This window comes from Anolis carolinensis, chromosome 4, assembly GCF_035594765.1.
Source record: "Anolis carolinensis isolate JA03-04 chromosome 4, rAnoCar3.1.pri, whole genome shotgun sequence".
NCBI classification, from domain to species: Eukaryota; Metazoa; Chordata; class Lepidosauria; order Squamata; family Dactyloidae; genus Anolis; species Anolis carolinensis.
This window is the reverse complement of record NC_085844.1, coordinates 162,968,548-162,983,129: the sequence shown is the minus strand read 5'-3', so window position 1 is coordinate 162,983,129 and position 14,582 is coordinate 162,968,548. Positions and strand designations below refer to the sequence as shown.

Below are 14,582 nucleotides of genomic sequence, written 5' to 3'. Positions count from 1 at the left end.
TAATCTCTATATTTAAAAGTCAAAGTATGCATGTGTATGTGTGTATGTGTACATATATAGAGTCTCGCTTATCCAACCTTCGCTTATCCAACGTTCTGCATTATCCAACGCAGTCTGCCTTTTAGTAGTCAGTGCTTTTGTAGTTAATGTTTTCAATACATTGCGATGCTTTGGTGCTAAATTCGTAAATACTGTAATTACTACATAACATTACCATGTATTGAACTGCTTTTTCTGTCTATTTGTTGAAAAACATGACGTTTTGGTGCTTAATGTGTAAAATCATAATGTAATTTGTTGTTTAATAGACTGTTCCTTAATCCCTCCTTATTATCCAACATTTTCGCTTATCCAACGTTCTGCTGGCCTGTTTATGTTGGATAAGTAAGACTTGACTGTATATTCAATGGGCTGTATCAGGCTAGTGCTTTAAAGTGGGCAGCCCTGCATTTTTGGTGTCTTCTGCTACCTGCAAAATTCTGGGAAATGTAGTTTAGGGTGGGGCCTTTGAAATTCTCAGCTACAGAGGTCCTCACCTTCCCAAACTACATTTCCCAGAATTCTGTGACAGAAGATGCCAAAGATGCAGAGCTGCCCGCTTTAAAGCACTAGTCTGATACAGCCTATTGAATATATATACAGTAGAGTCTCACTTATCCAACATAAACAGGCCACTTGTCTGTTTGCATCACAAAGGCCACTGCTAGGTGAAGTGGCCCTCTGAGATGTCACTGGGAAAGAAAGTTGACATTATTTGAGGGAGGGAGGGAGGGAGGGAGAAAGGAAGGAAAGAGAGCCATGTTGCCATGGTGAGGTAGGAAGGGAGAAAGGGGGGAAGAAAGGCAAGAAAGACAAAAAGAAGGGAAAGGAAGGAATAGGGAAGGGAGGGAGAAAGGAAGAAGAAAGAAAAGGAGGGAAGGATGATACCCAGGCAGTGCCAGGTGTCAATATATAACATTGATACCGACTATGGTACTTTAACAATTTTATCTTGTATTGTGGCTGGGATTTCAGTGGCTTCTCTGTATAGTCTGACATGGTGGTTGTTAGGGTGGTCCAGCATCTCTGTTCTCAAATAATATGCTGTGTCCAGGTTGGTTCATCAATTGCTCCGCCATGGCTGACTTCTCTGGTTGAATTAGTTTGCTGTGCCTTTCATGTTCCTGGATTCGTGTTTGGGCAATGCTGCATTTAGTGGTTCCTATGTAGACTTGTCCACAGCTGCGTGGTATGTGGTAGACTCCTGCAGAGGTGGGAGGATCTCTCCTGTCCTTTGATGAACACAGCATTCGTTTGATTTACTTATTGGGCCTATAGATCATTTGTATGTTGCTTTTCTTCATCTGCTTCCTAGTGGCGCAGTGGTTAAACCTTTGTGATGGCAGGACTGATGCCTTGAACGTTGAGTTGCTGACCTGAAGGTTGCTGGTTTGAATCCAACCCAGGGAGAGTGCGGACGACCTCCCTCTATCAGCTCCAGCTCCATACGGGGACATGAGAGAAGCCTCTCACAAGGATGGTAAAAATGTCTAAACATCTGGGCGTCCCCTGGGCAATGTCCTTGCAGGCAGTCAATTCTCTCAGACCAGAAGTGACTTGCAGTTTCTCAAGTCACTCCTGACACACACACACACACACACACAATAAAACCTGAACTATCTACCATGACTTCAAAACGTCTTATTAATGATCAGGAGGTATTCTGTGGAGTCTTTACATGCTGCTTATGCCAGAGCTGATCCAGAGTCAGGTTTTCCAAATCAGCCCTGAAGGAGTCTGTACAGCCAGCCTCCAATTCAGCTTGGTAGCTGGAGGTACTCATATTACTTACTTAGGCGATCCCTTATTATCCGAGTATGATGGTCCTCCAAGTGTAGTGCTTTGGCAGTGGGTACGTAGGTCACTGTGGAGTCCTATTCTTGACCTGCATGTTCTTCCACAGTGTGGGCATTGGATTTCAGATGGAAGATGGTCCCGCTCAGGGTTGGCTTGACATGCCTTTCTCTTGGCATGTCTCTCCCTTAAGCCCTCCATTTGTACCTCTTCAAATTCCCCTGCATTGCTGGTCACAGCTGACCTCCATTTAGAGTACTCAAGGGCCAGGGCTTCCCAGTTCTCGGTGTCTATGCCACAGTTTTTGAGGTTAGCTTTAAGCCCATAGAATTATAGAATGGTAGAGTTGGAAGAGACCTCACAGGCCATCCAGTCCAATCCCCTGCAAGAAGCAGGAAAAAGAAGCATCTTTAAATCTCTTTTCCTGTCCACCAACATTCTGTTTTCCGTTCTTGAGTTGGAAGTAAAGTAACTGCTTTGGGAGACGGTGATCAGGCATTTGGACGACGTGGCTAGTCCAGCGGAGTTGATGGCATAGGAGCATTGCTTCAATGTTGGTGGTCTTTGCTTCTTCCAGCATGTATGGTAACCTAGCAGTTCAAAAACATGCCAATGTGAGTAGATCAAAAGGTGTCGCTCCGGCGGGAAGGTAATGGCGCTCCATGCCGGCCACATGACCTTGGAGGTGTCTATGGACAACGCTGGCTCTTTGGCTTTGGAGATGAGCACCAACCCCCAGAGTCAGACATGACTTGACTTAATGTCAGGGGAAACCTTTACCTTTTATGGTAAGCCCACTTTTCCTCTGGGTGGATTTTTGTCTTTATTCTTGGCTTGTTCTTGGTCTTGCAGCTCTTCTGATGTCTGTGGTGGCGTTTCCATTGGCCTGTAGAGTCCAGGGATTTTTTGGCTTCCAGGAAACTCCAAACCCTGCGGGCAGATGGGAAGTATTCCCAACAGGACAAAGCTGTGGCTCGGCCCTCTCTCTGTCTCTCTGTCTGTGCTTTTGGGTCACTCTGGCTTTTCCTTTCCCACTGCCAGCAATTGCGGGCAGTCTTTGGACAAAGGAAAGTTTCTTCTTTGGGCAGGGAAAGCTTGCAGCGTGGCATACGATATCTCGTCTCAGATGACAAGTTTGGGGAGAAGGCTGGGAGGGGGGGGGAGGATCTTCAAACGCACAACAGCAGCAATTGTAATTTTGGATGGGCCTTAAAACGCCAGCCGGAGCGCCTGTGGAGAGGAACACACAGGCAGAGAGAGAGAGAGAGAGAGAGAGAGAGAGAGAGAGAGAGAGAGAGAGGCGCGAGGCCCATGAATCAAGCCCGGTCACGTGAGGGAGGGGAGGTGCGGGGCTGGCGCCTGGCCAGTGGCAGAGAGGAGCTGATGGGTGGAACAGACCGGGCACCAAAAGGAGGAAGGGAAACGGAGGGAGCCGAGGCGGACAGGACTAACGGATCCGAGGAATGTAAGGCAGTCGGCTCCAGGCTAGATCTGGGAGAGAGAGAGAGAAAGAGAGAGAGAGATCCCTTCCCGCTGCTTTTTTGGGGGTAGCAAGGAGAGACCATGGCCTGCGTCTTGAAGGTAAATCTCTCTCGGTTGCTTGAATGGATTGTTGAAAAGGAAAGGACCAAAAAGAGAGAGAGGGAGGGAGGAGAGGAGGGATCTCCGTTGCTGCATCTCGGTTGCGATGGTCGTTCTCCCTCTCTCCTCTCCTCGAATGCATCTCCCCTCCTCTCCTCTCCTCTCCCCTCCCTGCCTCCTCTTTGCCTGCACTGAGGGAACTGCAGGCGACCCCATGGTGGGGAGCGAGGGAGGGCCGCCTTTTCCTTCTGGGCTGCTTCCCTTTCCTGGAGGGGCCCCCAGTGATGCCCAGGAGACTCTGGAGGCGGCTTCCCTCCCCTAACCCTAACCCTATCCCTTTTCCCTCTTTGGGACCTGCAGTGCTCAACTTCAGGGTGCTTTCAAGGTGGGCGAAAGCCAAGCCTCCAAGTGGCTCCACAAGCACACACAGACACAAGGCGAACACATGTTTGGGCACCTCTGTTTTGAGAAGGAGCCAACTCTACCCCTCAAAGCATCTCATGCGCCTTTGGCTTCTACTGGCCTCCAGGCTGGACCTCTCTCTGTGTTGTCCAAGGCTTTCATGGCCAGAAGCACTGGATTGCTGTGAGTTCTCCAAGGTGTATGGCCATGTTCCAGAAGCATTCTCTCCTGACGTTTCACCTACATCTGTGGCAGGCATCTTCAGAGATTGGAAGTCAGGCATGGGCAAACTTTGGCCCTCCAGGTGTTTTGGACTACAACTCCCACAATTCCTAACAGCTGGTAGGCTGTTAGGCATTGTGGGAGCTGTAGTTCAAAACACCTGGAGGGCCAAAGTTTGCTCATACCTGTTGTAAAGTGTTGGAAACTAGGCAAGTGGCATGTCTCCAGGGTGGGAGAAAGAACTCTTGTCTGCCTGAGGCAAGTGTGAATGCTGCAACTGGCTACCTTGATTAGCATTGAATAGCCTGGCAGCTTCAAAGCCTGGCTGTTTCCTGCCTCGGGGAATCCTTTGTTGGGCCCTGATTGTTTCTTGTCTGGAATTGCCCTGTCTTCAGAGTGTTGTTCTTTATCTACTGTTCTGATTTTAGAGGGTTTTTTTAAATACTGGTGGACAGATTTTGTTCATTTTCATGGTTTCCTTCTTTCCATTGACTTTGTCCACATGCTTGTGGATTTCAATGGCTTTTCTGTGGAATCTGACATGGTGGTTGTTGAGTGGTCCAGCATTTCTGCGTTCTCAAATATGCTGTGTCCAGGTAGGTTGGTTTATCAACCTCCCTACAAAGGATTCCCCTAGGCAGGAAACAACCAATCTTTGAAGCTGCCAGGCTATTCAATGCTAATCAAGCTGGCCAATTGAAAGATTCAGACTTGCCTCAGCCAGACAAGAGTTCTTTCTCCCACCCTGAACATTCCACAGATATATAAACCCCACTTGTCTAGTTTTCAACACCTCACAACCTCTTGAGTATACCTGCCATAGATGTGGGCGAAACGTCAGGAAAGAATGTTTACGGAACATGGCCATACATCCTGGAAAACTCACAGCAACCCAGGACCTCTCTCTGTTTGATCCCCTTCTTTTGGGGCAGATCAAGATTTCTTCCCAGCCCTCTTCTCCCCTCCTGACTCACACATTTCACAACTCTCCCAGACCACAAAGATATCTCAGTGGAGCTATTTCTGAATCACTCACCCTCCCTTTTATTCCCTTATCTAGAAAAAGATGTGCAGCCTGAAGCCAACATAGTTCTCTCCTTCTCTTCCAAGCAGTTCTTGCTCTTCTCCCCCTCCAGGAAACCCTGACTCTGAGTTTTTGGCTGAGTTGTTGGCTGAAATGTATCCATCTGCAATGTGGGAGGAAGTCCAAAACACTTGGAAGTGCCCTCCAGAAAGGAAAGCGCTAGACTACAGGTGTTGCTGGCAACTCTGTTTCAGGGCATCTGTTTTGCATGATTTGGAGTTGTCCTCTTTTTCACAATGTGTTGCCACAGGGTAAAGCTGTGCCTACTTTCTCTCCTGCCCTTAATCTCGAATACATTGCAAGTATGAAGTCATTGTACTCAGGCCTCTATTAGCTCCATTCCATTTCCCCCTTTCAACAGCATCTCAAACAATCTGCGCATGTTGGAAAATTTGAAAACCCTTTTTAAAAATATGTTTGTCCTCCTGCAAATCTTGCATTTTCCATAACTTGATGTATAGATTCCTCTTTTGTGTGGATTGTAACATTTGGGCAGTCAGAGACAGAACTCAGTTCACAACTCACAACTTAGGCAGAACTTTATTTACTTAGGAAACATTACTTTTTGGGATTATCATATTCCAAATCCCCACTGGTCACATTGATAGCCCAAAAGGTGACTTCTCCATGTATTGTTTTCATGTATGATCTCTTAGAGTCTACTCAGGGAGATAGGGCGGGTTACATTATTATTATTATTATTATTATTATTACTACTACTACTATTATGGCTAGGTTTGTGAAAATTAATCATTGAGCAATGGGCTTCTGTTTATGCCAATACCTACATCATAAAAAGTCAGTCCTTTTGGTTTATTTTTCTCAGCGTTATCTTCACTGGCTGACAGTTTTGCTACAGAGTTGTAAATAGAGGTTTTCCCATGCCCTTCAGATGCACTGATGAAGAAGTACACTGATATGCTTGAAAGGCCATGCTAAAATAAATAAGTTAATCTCAAAGGTGTGGAGATACTCCCTGCACCCCCCCTTCCCCTGTATTATTCTGTACTAAGTAAGATAAACATACCATAGGTTGGGAAAGCTTCCTTTTCTGTATTCCAACAACAGTATCATACAGACTGGGGAACTAGGGAACTGTAGTCTATAAAATAACTTTTGGAAGCTAAGCAAGTATGTACATTGAGTCCTTGGTATCTGCTGGGGTTTGGATGCTTGGGTCCTCATATAATGATGATGTCTCTTGTATAAAACAGTAAAACAAATGTTTGTTTTTTAGAATTGTTGGAGAAGAGGGTATTTTCAACCCATGGATGGTAAAATCTGTGAATGCAGAAACTGTGGATGCATTATCTAAATACCCTATTGATACAGTGCCTTTTCAGAAAGATAATAAAGATTTACCCTTGACATTAAGTCTAGTCGAGTCCGACTCTGGGGGGTGGTGCTCATCTCCATTTCTAAGTCTAAGAGCTGGAGTTGTCCGTAGACGCCTCCAAGGTCATGTAGCCAGCATGACTAAATGGAGTGCCCTTACTTTCCTGCAGAAGCAGTACCTATTGATTTACTCACATTTGCATGTTTTCGAACTGCTAGGTTGGCAGGAGCTGGGTTAGCAGCAGAATTCATCCCACTCCCCAGATTCAAACCACCGACCTTTTGGTTAGCAAGTTCAGCTCAGTGGTTTAATCTGCTGTGCCGCCAGGGGGTTCAGAAAGATACTTACCGGTAAACTACCAAGCTGCCCCTACCCTTGTGCAGTTCATTTTGGGGATCATGACAGGACAGCTAAAATTGATCATCACTGTATTTTTACTTTGATGAAAGGGTAGAAGTACTTGTGGAATTTTCTCCATCAGATGCCTGCTTGGATTATTCCAGAGCTGTTCAGCAGTGGAACTCTCTGCCCTCAAGTGTGGGCTGGATGGCCATCTGTCGAGGGTGCTTTGAATGCGATTTTCCTGCTTCTTGAGAGGGGGTTGGACTGGATGGCCTATGAGGTCTTTTCCAACTCTATGATTCTATGATTCTATGCTTTTAATTATGATCTGTATTTTATCATTTTATCGTGTTACGTTTTTATGTACATTTGCTTCTGTTTTTATTATTGTATATGGCACCAAATATTTGCATTTTGTATGTGTAAATTGCCCTGAGTCCCTTCAGGGAGAGAGGGCGAGTTAGAAATAAATTATTATTATTATTATTGTATGACACAGCAAACAAGATAGATATGCTGGATTTCATATCACAAAATCACAAGTCAAACACTTCCCAAGTGTTTTGGACTGTGTGATATATTTTCAGATGATGCGCGCAGATCCCAGTAGGGTGGCCTTTAGCAGTTGGCAGATCGTAATTTTGTCAATGTCTATTGTTTCCAAATGCTGGCTGAGATCTTTTGGCATGGCATCCAGTGTGCCAATCACCACCGGGACCACCTGCACTGGTTTCTGCCAGAGTCTTTGAAGTTCAATCTTGAGGTCCTGATAGCGGCTGAGTTTTTCCTGTTGTTTCTCGTCAATGCGACTGTCACCTGAGATGGCGACATCAGTGATCCAAACCTGTGATGACTGGTGTGTTGTGTTCCAGAACTTTGTCAGTCTGAATTCGGAAGTCCCACAGTATCTTTGCGTGCTCATTTTCCAATACTTTTGCAGGTTTGTGATCCCACCAGTTCTTTGCTGCTGGGGGGTGGTTCTTGAGGCATAAGTAACCTTTTCCAACTTTAAAAATTCAGAGAATACTTTATAATAATTATTATTATCATTATAAAGTATTCTCTGAATTTTTAAAGTTGGAAAAGGTTACATCATTATCACTATCATTATTCCTCTCTGAATCCACTAGCCAAAATGCTGATAATTTTATATCGGTGAATTTTTAATAAAAAGTTGCTAATGAAAATATGTAGAATTTAGAAAAAAATGAGGCCTATTTGGAAATGTTATAGTTGAAAAGTATTTCCTTCCTTTATAAAACAAGAAAAGTGAAAGGTATCGTTAAATCACAGATAAGGCTAAGTCCAAGTTGTTCTGCTCTGTTACTTTCCTTTAGTTTAAAAAGAAAAAAGTGGGAATTGTCTAATCAAATAGCCTTGTCTAGGCTAATGCTTAATCTTGTTAATGTAAGAAAGTGTGAGGATACAAAGAGGAAGAGAGATGGGGAGATTAGCCAGACCATAAGGCAAGCTTCATACTTCCCGCTAAACATCTCACAAGGGGAGGAAAGCTCCAATAACAAGAAAACTCTTGTTATTGTCAAGGTGTTTTGACAGTTTCAAATGTACACAAAAAGGAGGTGGTTAAAGACAGATTGCCTCCACATGATGATGACTTTACAAGATTTTACTAGGTTTTACTAGGTGCCTTTATTGATGCTGGATGCTTGATATAGATGGAAGAAACCAGTTTTATTAGTCTTTTCTCCCTAATGAAAAGTGAATACCAATCAAATGAAATATAACCACATCTTCAGTACTTATTTATTGTCGTCCTTGAGGACAAGTGTTAAGGGAAAGACAGAAATGGTGATTGGCAGTAATTACTTACTTTTGTGTTTCCATTAAACTTTTGAGGCAAACCAATTTAAAGGGGAAGAAATTCACAGAATGATAGTTGGGGGTTTTTGTGTGCGTCAGGAGCGACTTCTGCAAGTCACTTCTAGTGTGAGAGAATTGGCTGTCTGCAAAGATATTGTCCAGGGAAGGGAAGAGTATTTTGATAGATATGGCTGAGAGTTGTAGAATAACCCAAGCACCATTCTAACCATCTTTGGTAGTATGTCTGTCACTTTATATCTGTAGTCAATAATCCGGCACCAAGTCAATAAATGACATTAATCTGCAAATGAAGATTATGGTGAAGGAGAGAGAAAAATAAAATAAAATGGACAGTGAAAGTTTTTTGCAATGATGGAAATGCTTCACCAGGAAGGTCAGGGCTGTATATGAATGTCTTTGACTCAAGGAACGGGAGTTCACTACAATGGGATGGGTGAAAAAAGCGAATAGTATAATGGGGAACAAATAATAATAATAATAATAATAATAATAATAAGCATGAACATGTGAAAACTGTGGTCAGCAAAGAATACACACAAAGGGTCAGAAAAATTCTCAAAAGCAAGCTCAATGGAGGCAACACCATCAAGGCCATAAACACCTGGGCCATACCTGTCATAAGATATACTGCTGGCATTATAAATTGGACACAGGCGGAACTGGACAATTTGGACAGAAAAACAAGAAAACTCATGACCATTCATCATTCACTGCACGCTCGCAGTGATGTTGACCGGCTCTATCTGCCTAGAAGATCAGGGGGCAGAGGACTCTTACAAGTCAAACAAGCAGTCAAAGAAGAAGAACATGCCCTGGCAGAATATATAAAGCAAAGTGAAGAACCTGCTTTGATTGAAGTCAAAAATCAGAAACTCCTCAAAACACAACAGACAAAAAACCAGTACAAGAAAACTGCACTACAAACTAGAGCTGACAGCTGGCACAACAAAACACTGCATGGAAAGTTCCTTGACAAAATTGAAGGAAAAGCTGATAAGGAGAAGACCTGGCTCTGGCTCACGAATGGGACCCTAAAGAAGGAGACAGAAGGCCTGATCCTTGCAGCCCAGGAGCAAGCCATCAGAACAAATGCAATTAAGGCCAAGATTGAAAAATCAGCTGATGACCCAAAATGCAGACTGTGCAAGGAAACCGACGAAACCATTGATCATATCCTCAGCTGCTGTAAGAAAATTGCACAGACAGACTACAAACAGAGGCACAACTGTGTGGCCCAAATGATCCATTGGAACTTATCCCTCAAGTACCACCTCCCAGCAGCAAAGAACTGGTGGGATCACAAACCAGCAAAGGTCGTGGAAAATGAACACGCAAAGATACTGTGGGACTTCCGAATCCAGACTGACAAAGTTCTGGAACACAACACACCAGACATCACAGTTGTGGAAAAGAACAAGGTTTGGATAATTGATGTTGCCATCCCAGGTGACAGTCGCATTGATGAAAAACAACAGGAAAAACTCAGCTGCTATCAGGACCTCAAGATTGAACTTCAAAGGCTCTGGTAGAAACCAGTGCAGGTGGTCCCGGTGGTGATGGGCACACTGGGTGCCGTGCCAAAAGATCTCAGCCGGCATTTGGAAACAATAGACATTGACAAAATTACGATCTGCCAACTGCAAAAGGCCACCCTGCTGGGATCTGCACGCATCATCCGAAAATACATCACACAGTCCTAGACACTTGGGAAGTGTTCGACTTGTGGTTTTGTGAAACGAAATCCAGCATATCTATCATGTTTGCTGTGTCATACAACGTCGTTGTGTCAATAATAATAATAATAATAAAGAACTTTATTTCTACCTCGCCACTATCTCCCCGAAGGGACCCGGGGCGGCTAACAAAATACAGCAAACTGCTGCATATAGACAATACATATATCTGTATACATAATTACTATATGGATATTAGGAGCCATTGCTCAAAAGAAAAAGAGGGGGAGAGGGAGAGTATCTGTTCAGAACTTTTATTGTTTTTATTAATTGTGCAAATTTTAAATAAAAAAATATTTGAAAGTCATATGCAATGCAAAAAATGTTGTCCTGATAGACACCTAGCTTGATATTACAGGCTCTTTTACACCATACAAATGTAATTCCACTTTAACAGCCTTGGTAGGATGTGGAATTCTGGGATTTGTAATTTGATGAGATGCTAGAGCTTTCTGGGCAAGAACCCGAAATGCCTCTCCCTGAATGGCAAATCCTGGGATTCCACAAGAAATTGCCAAAGCGAAAAAATGGAATTATAGTAGCATAGCCGTGTGGTGTGGAAAGGCCTTAAATGCAAAGACCTTTCAATATACAGTAACTATGTAGCATGGAAAGGCTTCCAATGCCATTTCCTATTGGGGAAGGAATAGCACAACAGTTATACAGTAGAGTCTCACTTATCCAACATTCACTTATCCAACATTCTGGATTATCCAACACAGTTTGCCTCCTGCCCCGATCCACAGCTGTTTCTCTAGGCAGCAAGGATTGAACTTTTTATGGATTTAATTTCTGATAATGTTGCTACTGTAAGTTCATTTTATGCAATTCTATCTTTATTTGTAGTCAATTTGTTAGTAGCCAATGTTTTTGTAGTCAATGTTTTCAATATATTGCGATGTTTTGGTGATAAATTCATAAATACAGTAATTGCTACATAACGTTACTGTGCTTTGGGCTGCTTTTTCTGTTGATTTGTTGTAAAACATGATGTCTTTGGTGCTTAATTTGTAAAATCATAACGCAATTTGACATTTAATAGGCTTTTCCTTAATCCCTCCTTATTATCCAACATTTTCGCTTATCCAACGTTCTGCTGGCCCATTTATGTTGGATAAGTGAGACTCTACTGTACATGGGGCAGCATACCTTGCTTGTATTATTGGGGGAAGTGACAGAACTCTGCTAATACACTGTCCTCATCCACTTACCTTACACTGGATTTAGGCTGTTGTGTGCAGCCTGTTAATTACTTGTCTTTTTGTGCAAAGATATGTAATTTTGTGATCTATGTAACCTAATGGGGGAGAAGCATGCTTTTATGTGCTTAAATTGATTATTTTATTTTAACATATGCTTGCTGTCTCTGGATTGTGTACAGTGAGTTGACCAATGCTGTGCAGGAATTGTTTTCTTTCTGGCACATGACCACATGCTATGACCAAACCGATAAAAATTTGACATAGGCAGCTCTTCTCTTCTGTGGAGTTGCCAGATGAATCTGTACCACAACTGGAAGATTGAGTAATACTTTTACATTATGAATACATGTGGATACAAGTTCTTCACATAGACTTATTGAGTACAGTAGAGTCTCACTTATCCAACATCTGCTTATCCAATGTTCTGGATTATCCAACGCAGTTTGCCTTTTAGTAGTCAATGTTTTTGTAGTCAAATTTTCAATGCATTGCAAAGTTTTGGTGCTAAATTCGTAAATACAGTAATTATTACATAACATTATCATGTGTTGAACTGCTTTTTCTGTTGTAAAACATGATATTTTTGTGCTTAATTCGTAAAATCATAACGTAATTTGATGTTTAATAGGCATTTTTGCTTATCCAATGTTCTGCCGGCCCATTTATGTTGGATAAGTGAGAATCTACTGTAATTGGAATAATGTTGGAACCTGCATGAAGCAGTTCAGCTTATCCCTTGACCAGAAAATAAGCATATTTTGTGATCATTTCTTGGGTTGTTTCTTTACTTGCGTCATGAAAATGTATGTATGTAGATAAATGGCTGTAGCTGAATGAAAAGCTAAATTTGGGTTGAGCTCTGTAGCTGGTAACAAAGAAAATCCAAACAAATGACACTCCCTGCTCACACAGTTTCCCTCCCTGTTCACACATCTCAAGCAAGAAACAAATAATAGTGTTTCAGAGCATTGAACATATGATGATAGAAGTTCTTTTTTGCCCTTGGTAAATAGATGTTTCATTTGTTCACTGTCATTGATGGAAGGACTGACTTTGAAAACTTTTGAAAAATGACCACCTTCCACCCCTAAATCCTAAAGTATGTACTACTTTTTCATAGACCAGTTGTGAGTTAAATGTGTACACAACAGGTATTTTGAAAGGCTTTTTTGGACTATGACTTTCAGCGTTCCCAAGCCAGGCATAGCCAGATGGAGTTGTAGTCAGAAACATACGCTTTCTCAGGCTCTGGCAATTCCACTGTCATAACATCTCCAGCGTTCTGGGAAAACAGTTTTATATCTACATCCATTATGCCTCCTGAAATGAAGTTTTACTCCACTCCTCGCAGGACATGTACTCTCACATTATAAATATAAGCATTTGTGGCCAGTTCCCCGAATCTATTTTCAAAACAAGTAAAATAGAATGACAAATTTGGCCCTTTGAATGACGTTAGGGTTTATTCATGGGACTGGAAATTAGTGAAGATCTGAGTCATACACTCTAGACAGTTAACATCTGCTTCTAAGTGTACTGTGTTCTGAGTTTTATAGAAGGACAGCAGATTTGGTAAAAGCCATTTGGCTCTTTAAACACTTTTATGGCTTATGAGATCATTTCAATAGATATAGTCAGTGATGCCGTCTTTGAGACTAGTGTTAGCAGCTTTGGTGAACTGTATGTTGGAGGACACATTAATGTTGAATTATGCACCTATACTCTCAGTTGCTTCCCTGTGCAGTATCCCCCACAGTGGTTACCTTCAAATAATCTTCCATACCTTTCTACCATTTATAAATCATGTATGATTGCTGTGATTTTGCCATTTTCAATTATGTATTATTTTTTTATTTAGTTTTATAAGTTTACTAGCTGTGCCCGGCCACACGTTGCTGTGGCAAAGTGGTGGTGGTATTGGTTAAAAATTGTTGTGTAATTTTTATTTGACTTTATTTGCATTTTTTAATTAATTTTATTGTAAGTTATATTTTTATTTATTATATTTTATTATTTTCTTGTATTGTTTTTAGTTATTTTCTGTTATTATAGTATTTTATTGTATTAATTTTTTTAGTGTTTTTTTAATTATTTTTATTGGGTTGCTAGGAGACCAAGTTGGAGGAGCTTAGCCTTCTAACTGGCAGCAATTGGATAAAAGCAATTATTCCTCTCTCTCTAATTAGGACTTTATTTTTCTTTTCTTTTTGTTGTATCAACCTAGAGGCATGGATGAGGGGTTGTGCTGTCAATTTTCGAGGTTGTGGGGTGTTTACTTTTGCTGTTTTGTCCACTGCCGTGATGCCATCACTCTTTTATATATATAGATTTTGAGATTGTTTTATTCACTGTTTTGATTTGATTTATCATTTTCTGTTTTCGGCATTGAATGTTTGCCATTTTGTTACTTTTGTTGGAAAATGCCCTGAGTCCCCTCGGGGAGATAGGGTGGGATACAAATAAATAATAATAATAATAATAATAATAATAATAATAATAATAATAATAATAGACCTCCCCTCTACTCCTTGTACACTTAGTTATTTTTCTGAATCACATTGAGGCATATTCCATTGATTTCTTAACAAATAGTAAATGGTAAACGCTCATTGCTCTGGGCAGAGGCTTGGAGAGACCATGTTTTAGTCCCAACTGGAGCCATGAAACACAATGATGACCTGGGGCCACTCACTTTTTCAGTCTGTTAACATACTGTCTTTGGAGTGTTGTTAAGATGATACAGTGGGTGGCAGAGAGCCATGTATGTTGCCTTGAACTAGATCTTAGAAACATTTGGGGTTATTTGGTGTATAAATCACATCCCCCGGGTAATTTGGTGGGGTACTCCAAAAAAAAGTAATTTTTACAAAGTCCCTTTTGAACTCATGTGTCATTGAAACATAAGTAATCTTGTGGTACTTGAGGGTCTGGCAGAGTCTGGCAAAAGAAAAGAAAAGAAGCAAAAACAGTCCTCAATTTATCCAAGCATGTGTATAATAATCTGC

The 14,582-nt window shown here is 41.8% G+C and overlaps 1 protein-coding gene across 2 annotated transcripts in view; it reads left to right on the top strand.

Annotated features, from left to right (window-relative positions):
* Nucleotides 1–3,144: 3,144 nt before the first annotated feature.
* Nucleotides 3,145–14,582, top strand: part of st6galnac3 (ST6 N-acetylgalactosaminide alpha-2,6-sialyltransferase 3) — a 457,135-nt gene continuing 445,697 nt past the window's right edge. Inside the window, exon 1 of one of the 2 annotated variants that reach the window (XM_062978134.1) lies at nt 3,145–3,414. In XM_062978134.1, the coding sequence (XP_062834204.1) occupies nt 3,397–3,414 (18 nt within the window). In that variant the 5' untranslated portion in view covers nt 3,145–3,396. The remainder of the gene's footprint in view (nt 3,415–14,582) is intronic. The other variant, XM_008114114.3, reaches the window with a different exon arrangement.